Source organism: Lagenorhynchus albirostris, chromosome 2 (assembly GCF_949774975.1).
Source record: "Lagenorhynchus albirostris chromosome 2, mLagAlb1.1, whole genome shotgun sequence".
In the NCBI taxonomy this organism is placed as follows: domain Eukaryota; kingdom Metazoa; phylum Chordata; class Mammalia; order Artiodactyla; family Delphinidae; genus Lagenorhynchus; species Lagenorhynchus albirostris.
Window position 1 is genome coordinate 131415252 of NC_083096.1, and position 15378 is coordinate 131430629.

Below are 15378 nucleotides of genomic sequence, written 5' to 3' on the forward strand. Positions count from 1 at the left end.
TTTGGGCTTGACCCTGCAGGAAATGTGGAACTGAAGATTTAAAACCGAAACAAAGAAGACAAAATTAGAAGAAAATGCTAATAACAATAGGGTAAGGAATTTTCTTTATGATTACCAGTGATGTTCTTTTCCTTTCCACTATCTTAAAAATCTTCTCTAATGTGGGCATATTTGTTTTATAAATCTATTTGAAAAATAAAAACAACTGTGTAATCTACTGGCTTTCCATGATGTATTTGGCAACACTTTGTTGTCATTTTGTATTACAGGTTAAAACTAAGAACAATCAAAATATTAACTAGATTTTATTGAATTCTTTTCTTGGACAACTCATGGTTCTAAGTACTTTACATGTTATTTATTCATTTAGTCCTCACAAGTTATATGAGGTAGCTACTAACAGCCCCATTTTACTGATGAAGAAACTGAGGCAATGAGAAGTGAAGAAACTTGTCCAACAGTGCAAAGGTATTAAGTGGCAGAACCAAGATGTGAAGCCAAGCTATCTAAAATTACAGCCCTCAATGTACCTTTTATTAAATTATTCTGCTATTCAAATTTTTCACCATTTCATTCTGGTTTGCCCTCACTCATTACATTCCTGAGAACATTCATTTTTATTATTTTTAAGGCCAACCCTATTTAGGTAGAAGAGACAGGATGACTCAGTTTGAAGGAATCCAGAAGATCAATCACAAATCTCTGCACAACACGCTCACTTACTTCCTCAAAGTTTTTGCTCCAATCTCTCTCCCAGAACATGGCCTGGCACTGCTATATATGCTCAACACATATTTGTAGAATGAATGAATAAATAAATTGAACATTGAATTTTTAAAAATATTAAATTTTACTCAGCATACTAAGATGACTAGACAGAAAGTTAATGATTAGTTTTATTTTCAAAAACAAGAAATGGGAGAGATGAAATTTGTGTTATAATTCTATGTTACAGAGAAAATTCAATTAAGCCAGAATACTTTTTTCTCCAGGTATTCCAGATGATCAAAATTTAATAGTTTATCTCCACATATTATCAATGATAAATAGATAGAATATCGTGGACAGACTCTAGCGGATAGAATCTCGCTGAGCCAGATGTAAGTGGTCAAAGCAAGTGTCACTCAAATCATTTATCTCAGCATTTCAGGATGAGAAGGGAGGCTCTTTGAGGGTCGGGAATAACACAACACGGAGGCATGCTTCTAAAGACCATGGATCTAGGAGGTGAAGGGTGCATTCTAGAAACAGGCATCTACTGAGGAGAGGAGGAAATTCCTGGTTTAATTGTTCACTGGGTTTGATATGAAAGCTTATAAAAGCAGGTCTCTAGTACTGTCAGAAACAAAGGATAAAGCTGAATATTTTACGTTGTAGTCACTTGATTCACCTCTCGGAGGAAGGCAAGGTTCATGAATGTGGAAAGATCCAAAAGGCCTGTTCAACATTATAAAGTGAAGTTAGGAGCCAAAAGCAAACCTAAGACTGTATTTCCAGTGTTGAAACCATCCAAACAGTTCTTTTCTTCTTTTATAAAATACATATTCTTTGGCTGGGAAGGGCCTAATCTATCGATTTCACTTTAAAAATAATCGTCTTTATAATTCAAGTTCCATTTTACAGTCTTGACGTAGAAATGTTATTGATTTATATAAGCTTACTCAAATCCTTTAAACATTTAACTATGCATTGTACATTTATTCGTTATATTTTGAGTAATTGGGGTAATTAAAAGTATTAAAGACAGCATTATATTAATCTGTTCTTACCTGGAGGGTAAGTAAGATGCTGCTCAATGTATAGCTTCTATTCCACTTATGAGTGTTGTCCAAAAAATCTATACAGGGACGGCCAGTATGTGGGTCTACTGTATTAAAATAATACATTAATATTAATACATAAAATTATTATTTAAAACTTATGAACATCAACAGGTCATAGCAAAGTTAGAAAGCAAATGACAAAGCAGGAAAATTATTTGCATTGAATGTGACAGACACTTAATACAGAGCAGCTGTTAGAGCATGGACTTTGGTGTCAGACACACAGATTTGACAGTTGACCCCTCCACTTATCAGCTGTGTGACGTTGAGCAATTAACTTTACCTCTCTAGGTCTCACTTGCTTAGTATATGAAATGGGGATATGATTGAAGTACCTACTTTCACTGAAAAGAATTCAAAAAATAAAGCCCTTAATAGAGTACCTGGCACATAGTGGATCCTCAAAAAATGATAGCTATCATTATTAATAATACTTTTATTAATGTATAAATAATTTTTGTAAATGAATAAGAAAAACATTTATATTCCAATAGAAAAATCTTGCAATAAAAAGGTAAGACCTGGGAAGAAAATTTTGAAAAGGAGAAAAGAGGGGTGTTTGATTTGGTACATTGTATTGTAAACTACGATAATAGTAACAGCGCAATGGACACAAGATTTGAGTGAACAATGCAATAAAAGAATTTAGAAACAAATCCCAGTTGGTATTAAAACTGTTGTAAGTTACAAGTGAAATTATGACTCAGTGGTGAAAGAAAAGATGATGGTATAGAAAGTTTTGTGCACACTATTCATGGTCCTCCAGTATTTGCTCTCCCTTTCCTCCATTTCTTCTCTCTATAAAAAGAAACTTGATGCCTGCCCCATCCCCATTCCCCCATGCGGTTTTAGATGAATACATAGTTGCCCACATTTTCCCAGCCTTTCCTCTAACAAGATGTGGCCGTGTGACTAAGTCTTAATCATGAGACACTGGCAGAAGTAAAGTGTGCACCTTCTGGATCATATTTTCTTAAGGAAGTTGTTCTGCCCTCTTCTCTTTTTCTCTCCCTTTACCACTGGCTGGAAATAGTGACAGAGTAAATGTCTTAGGTCCAGAAATTGAACCCACACACTGAGGATGGCAAAACCTCCCTGCCAGCTTTGTTCCATTACATCAATATATAAATTGGAAAGATATATGAAAGGTTGGCCTATGCCCTAACACAGTTAATTAACTAAGTCAGTATTTGGAAAAAAATACACACACACACACACACACACACACACACGTGTGTGTGTGTGTGTGTGTGTGTGTGTGTGTAGTTTTTGGGTTTTTTTATTAAATAGAATTATATTTTACATTTTATTCTTCAAAGTATTTTTTCATTTAATAGTAAATTGTCAACGTATTTCTGGACATGTTTATTCCAAAAATATTCGAGCACTAACAATATGCCAGGTAGTGAAGATTCCAGGGCACAAGAATGACCAAAGAGTAAAGTCTTCATATATCTTCCTTGCTATGTTTAAAAGCAATGTATATAGCTGTAAGATATTTTACTTAAAAATTCCTATATTAATGGACATTGGAGTTATTTCTCTTTTCCTTATTTCCAACATTGTTACTGGAAACAAAATCTTTATTAATTAAATATTAATAAGGATATTAAGCATATTCTTTATACAGATCCCTAAAGTTTCCACCCCAAAACTATTAGAACTAGTAAATGAATTCGGCAAGGTTGCAGGATAAAAGATTAATATACAGAAATCTATTGCATTTCTATACAGTGATGATGAAATATCAGAAAGAGAAAGTAAAAAAGAAAAAAAATCCCATTTAAAATAGCAGCAAGAAAAACCCTTAGAAATAAATTTAACCAAAGAGGTGAAGGACCAATACCCTGAAAACTATGAAACACTGACGAAGGAAAATGAAGACGATTCAAAGAAATGGAACAATATCCCATGCCCTTGGATTGGAAGAATTAATATTGTTAAAATGGCCATACTACCCAAAGCAATTTACAGATTTAATGCAATTCCTATCAAAATACCCTGGACATTTTTCACAAAACTAGAACAAATAATCATAAAATTCATATGGAGCCACAAAGCAATCTTGAGGAAAAAAGAACAAAGCTGGAAGTATAACCCTCCCAGACTTTAGACTATACTAGAAAGCTACAGTAATCAAAACATCATGGTATTGACACAAAAACAGACACATAAATCAATGGAACAGAACAGAGAGCCCCAAAATAAATCCGTGCACTATGGTCAATTCACCTACAACAAAGGAGTCAAGAATATACAATGGAGAAAAGACAGTTTCTTCAACAAGTTGTGCTGGGAAAATTGGGTAGCCACATGCAAAACAATGAGATTAGAACATTCCCTCACACCACATACAAATTAAATTCAAGATGGTTTAAAGAGCTAAATGTAAGACCAGAAACCATAAAATTCCTAGAAGAGAACATAGGTGGAATACTCTTTGAAATAAATTATAGCAATATTTTCTTGGATCAGTCTCCTAAGGCAAAAGAAATAAGAGTAAAAATAAACAAATGGGACCTAATTAAACTTAAAAGCTTTTGCATAGCAAAGGAAACCACTGACAAAATGAAAAGACAACCTACGGAATCAGAGAAAGTATTTGCAAATGATGCTACCAACAAGGGGTTAATACCCACAATATACAAACAGTTCACACGGTTCAATATCAAAAACAAACAAACCAATCAAAAAATGGGCAGAAGACCTGAACAGACATCTTTTCAAAGAAGACATACAAATGGCTAACAGGCACATGAAAAGATGTTCAAATCACTAATTATTAGAGAAATGCAAATCAAAACAACGAGATATCACCTCACATCTGTCAGAATGGTTATCATCAAGTCTAAAAATCACAAATGTTGGCAAGGATGTGGAGAAAAGGGAACCCTTATACACTGTTGGTGGGAATGTAAATTGGTACAGCCACTATGGAAAACAGTATGAAGGTTCATCACAAAACTAAAAGCAGAGCTACCATATGATCCAGCAATTCTACTCCTGGGTATATATCCAGAAAAAATGAAAACACTAATTTAAAAAGATACACGCACCCCAATATTCACAGCAGCACTATTTACAATAGCCAAGATACAGAAGCAATCCAAGTGTCCATCAACAGCCTCACCCACCAGGGAGTGGACACCAGAAACAAGAAAACAATGATCCGGCAGCCTGTGGAACTAAGTCCACAAATGCAAGTCAGAAACTACCCTGGGACCAGCTGGTCCCTGGCCCTTGGAAGACAAGAGGGGAGTGTACTTCTGGGACACAAAGGGCATCCCTTACAGAGGGCCACTTCTCCAAGGTTGAGAAACATAACCAACCTTCCACATACATAAAAACAGAAATAGAAATTTAGACAAAATGAGACAGCAGAGGAAGAGGTTCCAGATGAAAGCAAAAGATAAAACCCCAGAAGAAGAATTAAGTGACACGGAGATAGGCAATCTACACCAGGAAGAGTTCAGAGTAATGATCACAAAGACGATCCAAGAGCTCAGGAAAAGAATGGATGCACAGCATGAGAAGTTACAGGAAGGTGTTAACAAAGAATTAGAAAATATAAAGAACAACCAAGAAGAATACAATATTGTATTGAAGAATACAATAACCGAAATGGAAAATACACTAGAAGGAGTCAATAGCAGAATAAATGAGGCAGAAGAACAGATAAGTGAGCTGGAAGACAGAGTGGTGGAAATCACTGCCGCAGAACAGAATAAAGAAAAAAGAATGAAAAGAAATGAGGACAGTTTAAGAGACCTCTAGGACAATGTCAAATGCACCAACATTCGCATTATAGGGGTCCCAGAAGAAGAGAGAGAATAAGGGACTGAGAAAATATTTGAAGAGGTAACAACTGAAAACTTCCCTAATATGGGAAAGGAAACAACACCCAAGTCCAGGAAGCACAGAGGCCCATACAGGATTAACTCAAGGATAAATACACCAAGACACATAGTAATCAAACTGACCAAAATTAAAGATAAAGAGAAAATATTAAAAGCAACAAGGGAATCCCCATAAGGTTATGAGCTGACTTTTCAGCAGAAACTCTGCAGGCCAGAAGGGAGTGGCACAATACATTTAAAGTGATGAAAGGGGAAAACCTACAACCAAGAATACTCTACCCAGCAAGGCTCTTGTTCAGATTTGACTGAGAAATCAAAAGCTTTACAGACAAGCAAAAGCTAAAAGAATTCAGTACCACCAAACCAGGTTTAAAACAAATTCTAAAGAAGCTTCTCTAGGTGGAAAAGAAAAGACCACAACTAGAAACAAGAAAATTACAAAATGGGAACGCTCACCCATAAAGGCAAGCATACAGTAAAGATAGGAAATCATCCACACACAAATAGGATATCTAAACTAGTAATCATGAGAGAAGAAGAGTACAAATGCAAGACATGTGAATGCATTGAAATTAGGAGATCAGCAACTTAAAATAATCATGTATATGTATAGAATGCTATATCGAAACCTCATGGAACCACAAACCTATTTTTTTATATATATATATATATATATATATATATATATATATATACACAAAAAATAAGATAACCAAACATAACACTAAAGATAATCAAATCACAAGAGAAGAGCACAAAAGAAGAAAGGAAATAAAGAACAAGGTCCTATTGTATAGCACTGGGAACTATATTCAATATCCTGTGATAAACCATAATAGAAAACAGTAAGCAAAAGAATATATAAATGCATAACTGAATAACTTTGCTGTACAGCAGAAATTAACAACATTTAAATCAACTATACTTCAATAAAATATTTTAAAAAAAGAGGAAAGGAAGAAAGAAGACCTATAAAAACAAATGCAAAACAATTAACAAAATGACAATAAGAACATACATACTGATAATTACCTTAAATGTAAACAGATTAAATGCTCCAGCCAAAAGACACAGACTGGCTGAATGGGTACAAAAATTAAGACTCAAATATATGCTGTCTATAAGAGACTCGCTTCAGATCTAGAGACGCATACAGACTGAAAATGAGGGGATGGAAAAAGGTATTCCATGCAAATGGAAATCAAAAGAAAGCTGGAGTTGCAATACTTATATCAGACAAAATACACTTTAAAATAAAGACTGTTATAAGAGACAAAGAAGGACAGTACCTAATGACCAAAGGAACAATCCAAGAAGAAGATATAACAATTGTATATATATATATATATATATATATATATATATATATATATATATATATATATGCATCCAACATAGGAGCACCTCAATATATAAGGCAAACGTTAACAGACATAAAAGGAGAACTTGACAGTAACATAATAATAGTGGGAGAGCTTAACACCCCACTTACATAAATGGACAGATCATCCAGATAGAAAATCAATAAGGAAACACAGGCCTTCAATGACAAATTAGACCAGATGGACTTAATTGGTATTTATAGAGCATTCCATCTGAAAGCCGCAGAATACACAGTCTTTTCAAGTACACATGGAACCATCTCCAGGACAGATCACTTGCTGGGGCACAAATCAAGTCTCGGTAAATTTAAGAAAACTGGAATCATATCAAGCATCTTTTTCAACCACAAGACTATGAGATTAGAAATCAGCTACAAGAAAATAACTTCAAAAAAACATAAACATGTGGAGGCTAAACAGTATTCCACTAAACAACCAATGGATAACTGAAGAAACCAAAGAGGAAATCAAAAAAGTACCTAGAGACAAATGAAAATGAAAACACAATGATCCAAAACCTATGGAATGTAGCAAAAACAGTTCTAAGAGGGAAATTTACAGTGATTCAACCTGAGCTCAGGAAACAAGAAAAATCTCAAATAAACAACCTAACCTTACACCTAAAGCAACTAAAGAAAGAAGAACAAACAAAACCCAAAGTTAGCAGAAGGAAAGAAATCATAAAGATCAGAGCAGAAATAAATGGAATAGTAACTAAGAAAACAATAGAAAATATCAATGAAACTAAAATCTGCTTCTTTGAAAAGATAAACAAAATGGATAAACCTTTAGTCAGACTCATCAAGAAAAAAGGGAGAGGGCCCAAATCAGTAAAATCAGAAATGAAAAAGGAGAAGTTACAACCGACACCACAGCAATACAAAGGACCATAAGAGACTACTACAAGAAACAATATGTCAATAAAATGGACAACTTAGAAGAAATGAACAAACCTTAGAAAGGTACAATCTCCCAAGACTGAACCAGGAAGAAATAGAAAATATTAACAGACCAATTACAAGTACTGAAATTGAAACTGTGACTTAAAAACTCCCAACAAACAAGAGTCTAGGACCAGATGGCTTCACAGGCGAAGTCTATTAAACACTTACAGAAGAGTCAACACCTTTCCTTTTGAAACTATTCCAAAAACTGCAGAGGAAGGAACACTTCCAAACTCATTCTATGAGGCCACCATCACTGTGACACCAAAACCAGGCAAAGATTTCACAAAAAAAGAAAATTATAGGCCGGTATCACTGATGAACCTAGACGCAAACATCCTTAACAAAATACTGGCAAATTGAATCCAACAATACTTTAAAAAGATCATACACCGGATCAAGTGGGATTTATCCCAGGGATGCAAGGATTTTTCAATATCCACAAATCATTCAGTGTGATACACCACATCAACAAATTGAAGAATAAAATCCATATAATCATATCAATAGATGCAGAAAAAGCTTTTGATAAAATTCAACATTGAATTATGATAAAAACTCTCCAAAAAGTGGGCATAGAGGGAACCTACCTCAACATAATAATGGCCATATATAACAAACCCACAGCTAACAACATCATACTCAGCGGTGAAAAGCTGAAAGCATTTCCTCTAAGATCAGGAACAAGACGAGGATGTCCACTCTCGCCACTTTTAGTCAACATAGTTTTGGAAGTTCTAGCCACGACAATCAGAGAAGAAAAAGAAATAAAAGGAATACAAATTGGATGGGCTTCCCTGGTGGCGCAGTGGTTGAGAGTCCGCCTGCCAATGCAGGGGACACGGGTTCGTGCCCCGGTCTGGGAAGATCCCACGTGCCGCGGAGCAGCTGGGCCCGTGAGCCATGGCCGCTGAGCCTGCACGTCCGGAGCCTGTGCTCCGTAATGGGAGAGGCCACAACAGTGAGAGGCCCGCGTACCGCAAAAAAAAAGGAAAACAAATTGGAAAAGAAGAAGTAAAACTTTCACTGTTTGCAGATGACATGATGCTATACATAAAAAATCCTAAAGACACTACCAGAAAACTACTAGAGCTCATCAATGCATTCAGTAAAGTTGCAGGATACAAAATGTATACACAGAAATATGTTGCATTTCTATCCACTAACAATGAAAAATCAGAGAGAAACTAAGGAAATAATCCCATTTACCATCACATCAAAAAGGATAAAATACCTAGGAATAAACCTACCTAAGGAGGCAAAAGACCTGTACTCTGAAAACTATAAGACGCTGATGAAAGAAATTGAAGATGACACAAACAGATGTGTTCTTGGACTGGAAGAATCAATACTGTCAAAATGACTATAGTACCCAAGGCAGTCTACAGATTTAATGCAATCCCTATCAAATTACTAATGGCATTTTTCACAGAACTAGAACAAAAAAATTTTTAATTTGTATGGAAACACAAGAGACCCGAAATAGCCAAAGTAATCTTGAGAAAGAAAAACAGTGGTGGAGGAATCAGGCTCCCTGACTTCAGACTATACTACAAAGCTACAATCATCAAAACAGTGTCAGACTGGCACAAAAACAGAAATACAGATCAGTGGAACAGGATAGAAAGCCCAGAAATAAACCCACACACATATGGTCAATTAATCTATGACAAAGGAGTCACGAATATACAATGGAGAAAAGACAGTCTCTTCGATAAGTGGTGCTTGGAAAACTGGACAGCTACATGTAAAAGAATCAGATTAGAACACTCTCTAACACCATACACAAAAATAAAGTCAAAATGGATTAAAGACCTAATGTAAAACTGGATACTCTAAAACTCCTAGAGGAAAACATAGGCAGAATACTCTGACATAAATCACAGCAATATCTTTTTGGATCTGCCTTCCAGAGTAATGGAAATAAAAACAAAAATAAACAAATGGGGGCTTCCCTGGTGGCACAGTGGTTGAGAGTCCGCCTGCTGATGCAGGGGACATGGGTTCGTGCCCTGGTCTGGGAAGATCCCACATGCCATGGAGCGGCTAGGCCCACGAGCCATAGCCACTGAGCCTGCGCGTCTGGAGCCTGTGCTCTGCAACGGGAGAGGCCACAACAGTGAGAGGCCTGCGTACAGCAAAAAAAAAATTAAAAAAATTAAAAAATGGGACCTAATTAAACTTAAAGGCAAAGGAAACCATAAGCAAAACAAAAAGAGAACCTACAGAATGGGAGAAAATTTTGCAAATGATGTGAACAAAAAGGGATTAATCGTAAAGGTATACAAACAGCTCTACAGTTCAACATCAAAAAAAAAAACCAACCCAATCAAAAAATGGGCATGAGATCTAAATAGACAGTTCTCCAAAGAAGACTTATACATGGCCAACACGCACATGAAAACTGCTCCACATTGCTAATTATTAGAGAAATGCAAATCAAAGCTATGTTGAGGTATCACCTCACACCAGTCAGAATGACCATCATGAAAAAGTGTACAAACAATAAATGCTGGAGAAGGTGTGGAGAAAAAGGAACCCTCCTACACTGTTGTTGGGAATGTACATTGGTACAGCAACTATGGAGAAATGTATGCTGCTTCCTTTAAAAAACTAAAAATAGGGCTACCATATGATCCTGTAATCCCACTCCTGGGCATATACCCAGAGAAAACTATAATTCAAAAAGATATATGCACCCCAATGTTCACTGCAGCACTATTTACAATAGCCAAGACATGGAAGTAACTTAAATGTCCATCAAGAGATGAATGGATAGGGCTTCCCCGGCGGTGTAGTGGTTGAGAGTCCGCCTGCCGATGCAGGGGACACGGGTTCGTGCCCCGGTCCGGGAAGATCCCACATGCCGCGAAGCGGCTAGGCCCGTGAGCAATGGCCGCTGAGCCTGCGCGTCCCGAGCCTGTGCTCTGCAACGGGAGAGGCCATAGCAGTGAGAGACCCGTGTACCGCCAAAAAAAAAAAAAAAAGAGATGAATGGATAAAGAAGATGTGGCATACATATACAATAGAATACTACTCAGCCATTAAAAAAGAATGAAATAATGCCATTTGCAGCAACATGGATGGACCTAGAGATTATCATACTAAGTGAAGTAAGCAAGACAGAGAAAGACAAATATCATATGATATCACTTATATGTGGAATCTTAAAAAAAAAAACGGTACAAATGAACTTATATTCAAAACAGAAATAGACCCATAGACATAGAAAACAAACTTACAGTTACCAAAAGGGAAAGCAGGGGGAGGGACAAATTAGGCATTTGGGATTAACATATACACACTACTGTATATAAAACAGATAAGTAACAAGAACCTACCGTATAGTGCAGAGAACTATACTCGATATTTTGTAATAACATATAAGGGGAAAAGAATCTTAAAAAGACTACATATATAACAGAATCACTTTATGGTACACCTGAAAATAACACAACATTGTAAATCAACTATACTTCAATATAAAACAAAAACACACTAAAAAAAAAGCGCTTGTTTATAACCTTTGCCCATTTTTCTGTTGCTTTCTGTTTTTTCTTACTGATCCACAAGTGGTCTTTACGTATTATAAATATTCTGTTTTATGCATTGCAAATATTTTCCCTCAGTTTGCAAAAGTCAGTGTATTTTTATCCCTTTTATAATGTCGTTAGCTATAGAGAAGTCTTAAAAAGTTTATGTAGTTTAATGTGTCATGCTTTTCTCATGGTTTCTAGGATTTGTTGTTTTTAGAAAAGCCTTTCTCACCACACCCATAAAAGTTCTATTAGATTTTCTTTTTAGCATTAAAATTTTTTGCATTTGTAATCGATCAAGAATTTACTTCGCATATGACTTGAGGTAGCAATCTAACTTATTTCTTTCTAAAATGTTAATTTGTCTGTGCATTATTTTTATAGTAAAAAATTAGGTCCAACTAAAATACTGAACAATACAGGAATTAAGTTTATCAAATAGTCATTAAAAATTATATTTTGAAGAATGTTTAATATTGCAGAAATAAATGTATTATGTGATTTTAAGTAAAAATATATAAAACTTTGTGTAATAACTCAACTATGTAGATAAAATGCATACATAGAAGAAGGAAATAAATTTGGTTAAATATAGAGAATAGTATCTCTCTGAATTAGGATTCAGGTGATAATTTTTTTCTGCCTTTTAATATTTTCCCCAATAAGCATGCTTACTTTTATAATTGTAACAAAGTGATTAAAAAGAAACATTATTAAACACTAACAAAGAACAAGATTAATGGGGACAGAACTCGTGATGATAAAAATTTCATTTGTTCCTTACCATTTGGATGAAAAGGAATTGTTCTAAATTTCACAACTGGAGGGACAAAATTATACTCTGATGTAAAATTTATTCTCAGTTGGAAGAATGATCCTGTGATACAAAAAGAAACATTTTTACTAAAGTGTCATGTTGAACTGATTAACTGTAACCTAACACTGAAGTTTATTCCTACAGTTTAGCCTCCCCAAGGTCCCTAGAGTTTTATTAGATTAATAAGTAAATTGGATTATAGGATGCCTAGACTCCTCTAGATGGTGTAACAGACTCCTCACAATCTAATTCCATGTTTTCAGCCACATTCCCACTAGTCCTTTCTACCCACTGACCCTGTCCCCCTAACACCCGGCCCCTTCACTGTGTATCTCATCTTTACTGAACTCACTGCTCCAGAGCCCTCTCTTGCCACCTCATGTCAGGCTGTTTATTCTGCCTGTATTTCCTTCTGATTCTAAACCTGGTGAATTCTCACACATTTTTTAGGACCCAACTCAAGGGTCACTTCCTTGGGAAGCCGTTCCTGACTCTCCAAGGCAAAATTAACTAATCACTGCCTCCTCGGTATTCCATTCAAAATCCATAATAGAACACGTTATATTTTATTGTAATTATCCACTTACATGCTTTTCTCCCCTACCTCACTAAACAAATGTATCTTGTTAATCCGCAACTGTAAGAGTACGTGGTCATTAAAGCTTATAGTTGCCTAGTTTGCTTGAGAATTTGATTTATGGAAATTTGTGGGAAAATCATAGAGGAAATAAATGAGACATAATTGTGGGATTTTTCTGCCAACAGGCATTTTGTTAGCTATTCTCTGACTTCATGGAAGACTGTCAGATGATATTCTCAACTGATAATGCTTTCCTGTGTGTGCTTCTTAAAATCATGATAACATTAAGATTGGGCATAAAGAAAAATTCAAACCTGAAATTTCCATCCATGTTGACAAATGGCAAAAAATTAAACCATATAATAAGAAAATAACATGTAAATACTTCAAGAATTCTAGAAAATTTATACAATGCAACCTTAAAGAAAATAGGCTAATAATACAAAGACTTTTAAAAAAGTCAATTAGTTCTGAAAGCGCAAACCATGCCAAACTGTATTCTGTAGACCTTCAATATCAGCTTCCCATTGCATCATATCTTCACTTACAGGAAAGCCAGTAATACCCTTTAATTAAGAAAAATTAAAGCAGAAAAAGGATTAAATATTTAGTGCAGCTTGGAAAATCAGATATTAGATTACAATGAATTCCAAAAGCTCTACGTTTTCTTTTTCTGATAATTTTTTTTTGATTTTGGGAAGGTGTTATATATCGCCTTATTACAGAGAAGATAGATTCCAGAAAAACATGCAATAGCAAATTTTAAATAAATCAGTAGTGTAGTATGCAAATCACAAGTGGGACAGTAAGGTCAAGACTAGAATGTGTGGCCTATGTAAGACAACAGACAATTTAAGACTCAAATTCAAAATGAAAGAAATAGTTGGAAAGCTTGCATTTCTTCAAAGATTTTAAAAACCATATGGATGCTATATAAGCCATGAAGTAAGAAAATTTTCATTAAGAAAAACACAACTCTAAAATTATGCTCATATATAAAAATAAAATTTTCCTACACTTGAGGCATTATTCCAATGGAGGGACAAGAATGGATTTCATAGAATAAGGTTATTGGTTATGCTGAGGAATACACTTAAATATAGTCGATAAATACTTCTGAGCAACCACATAGTTATTAGGTATGTTAAGTGCTAGTCTGGATAACCATTATATCTCTATTACCTACATTATCTATATTTACCTAACACTTCTCCCTTCAACAGATTTTCTTTCAACAGAAAGCCACAAAATTCAGGTGGAGCAGAAACAACATCAAATGTTACTTTCATACCTCTCGAATGTTTGTTGTTGAACTCAATAATTGTTCCCGACATCTCCTGTTAAGGCAATACTTCTATGGCAGGAGTGAAAAGAGAGCAATGCCATTTACACCCTATGCAGCTGTTGGTAAGCATGCTACACACTCTTTCTATGCACGGCTTTCTATTCTTTCTAAGTACACCCTCGCCCCTTCCATTTTTAAATTCTCCATATTGTATGTGATGAAACAGCCTATGGTAACCACTGAACAGCCTATGAACACTGAAACCTCATTGGTGGCATTCGGGGCAAAGCCTTGCTCTGTGTTAAAATTATACGGGAAAGGTGCTTCTGTATTATATGTGACAGAAGTTGGCAAAAAGTGCACTAGACAGGAAGCAGTAGAAAACCCTGTGATGGAATCCTGCGGCCAAATATTTACTGACCCTTTCTGAGGCTTAGGTTTCTGGTAGGTAAAACAAAATACTACGAACTTATTTTGTAGTATTGTAATTAATGAGTGCAACCCTGGACCTACTAGTCACTTACTACCTGATGGACCCTGATATTCAGGGCTTAAATGCCCATAAATTACTCAGCATAGTGTGCTCAATATTGTTAACTATTATCATGAAGTGCAAATAGTTGTTATTATTATGAAGTAGATAATTATACTGAAATAGGTTCATCAAACAAGTCTGTAGTGGCAAATTATGTTTAACTAAATTATGCCTTATAGAATAAACACAGATTAAACTGCTTTTAAAAATTGGTACTCCAATGAAACACACCCTCCAGGTCTCCAGTACTCACCTCATAATTGTTTTTCTTCAACTCTTGGAATTCTCTTTGCAGCAAGATGTAGGCTCTGCTGTACATGATAAGGCAGCAGAGTCTGGCACTTGTCCCCGCACTCCTAGGGTTCGCTCTGAGGCAGGTGTCTGAGGTTATGGGTCACCTTCCCGCACCTAGTTAACTGACATAAGTTACTTGCTTTCTCAACCGAACCTCAGAACGCTGTGTGCTCCCAAAATAAGTGGCTCTAAGTTGGACATATAGCAGTGACTTTTTTTCTCCTCTGACTCTTCCGAAGGAGGACTTCAGAAGGAAGACGTGAGCACTTTCTCAACTGCGGTGTGTCACTGCAGGGCCAGCCCACAGCCCATCTGAAGGCAAACC

General features: G+C 35.7%; 1 protein-coding gene across 1 annotated transcript in view; it reads right to left on the reverse strand.

Annotated features, from left to right (window-relative positions):
- UBE2U (ubiquitin conjugating enzyme E2 U) overlaps window positions 1-15078 on the reverse strand; it is a 38940-nt gene extending 23862 nt beyond the window's left edge. The window contains exons 1-4 of the mRNA XM_060142552.1: window positions 15013-15078; window positions 13424-13505; window positions 12327-12419; window positions 1770-1867 (exon numbers count right to left, since the gene is read on the reverse strand). Coding sequence (XP_059998535.1) covers window positions 1770-1867; window positions 12327-12419; window positions 13424-13505; window positions 15013-15078 — 339 coding nt within the window. The remainder of the gene's footprint in view (window positions 1-1769; window positions 1868-12326; window positions 12420-13423; window positions 13506-15012) is intronic.
- Window positions 15079-15378: the final 300 nt, after the last annotated feature.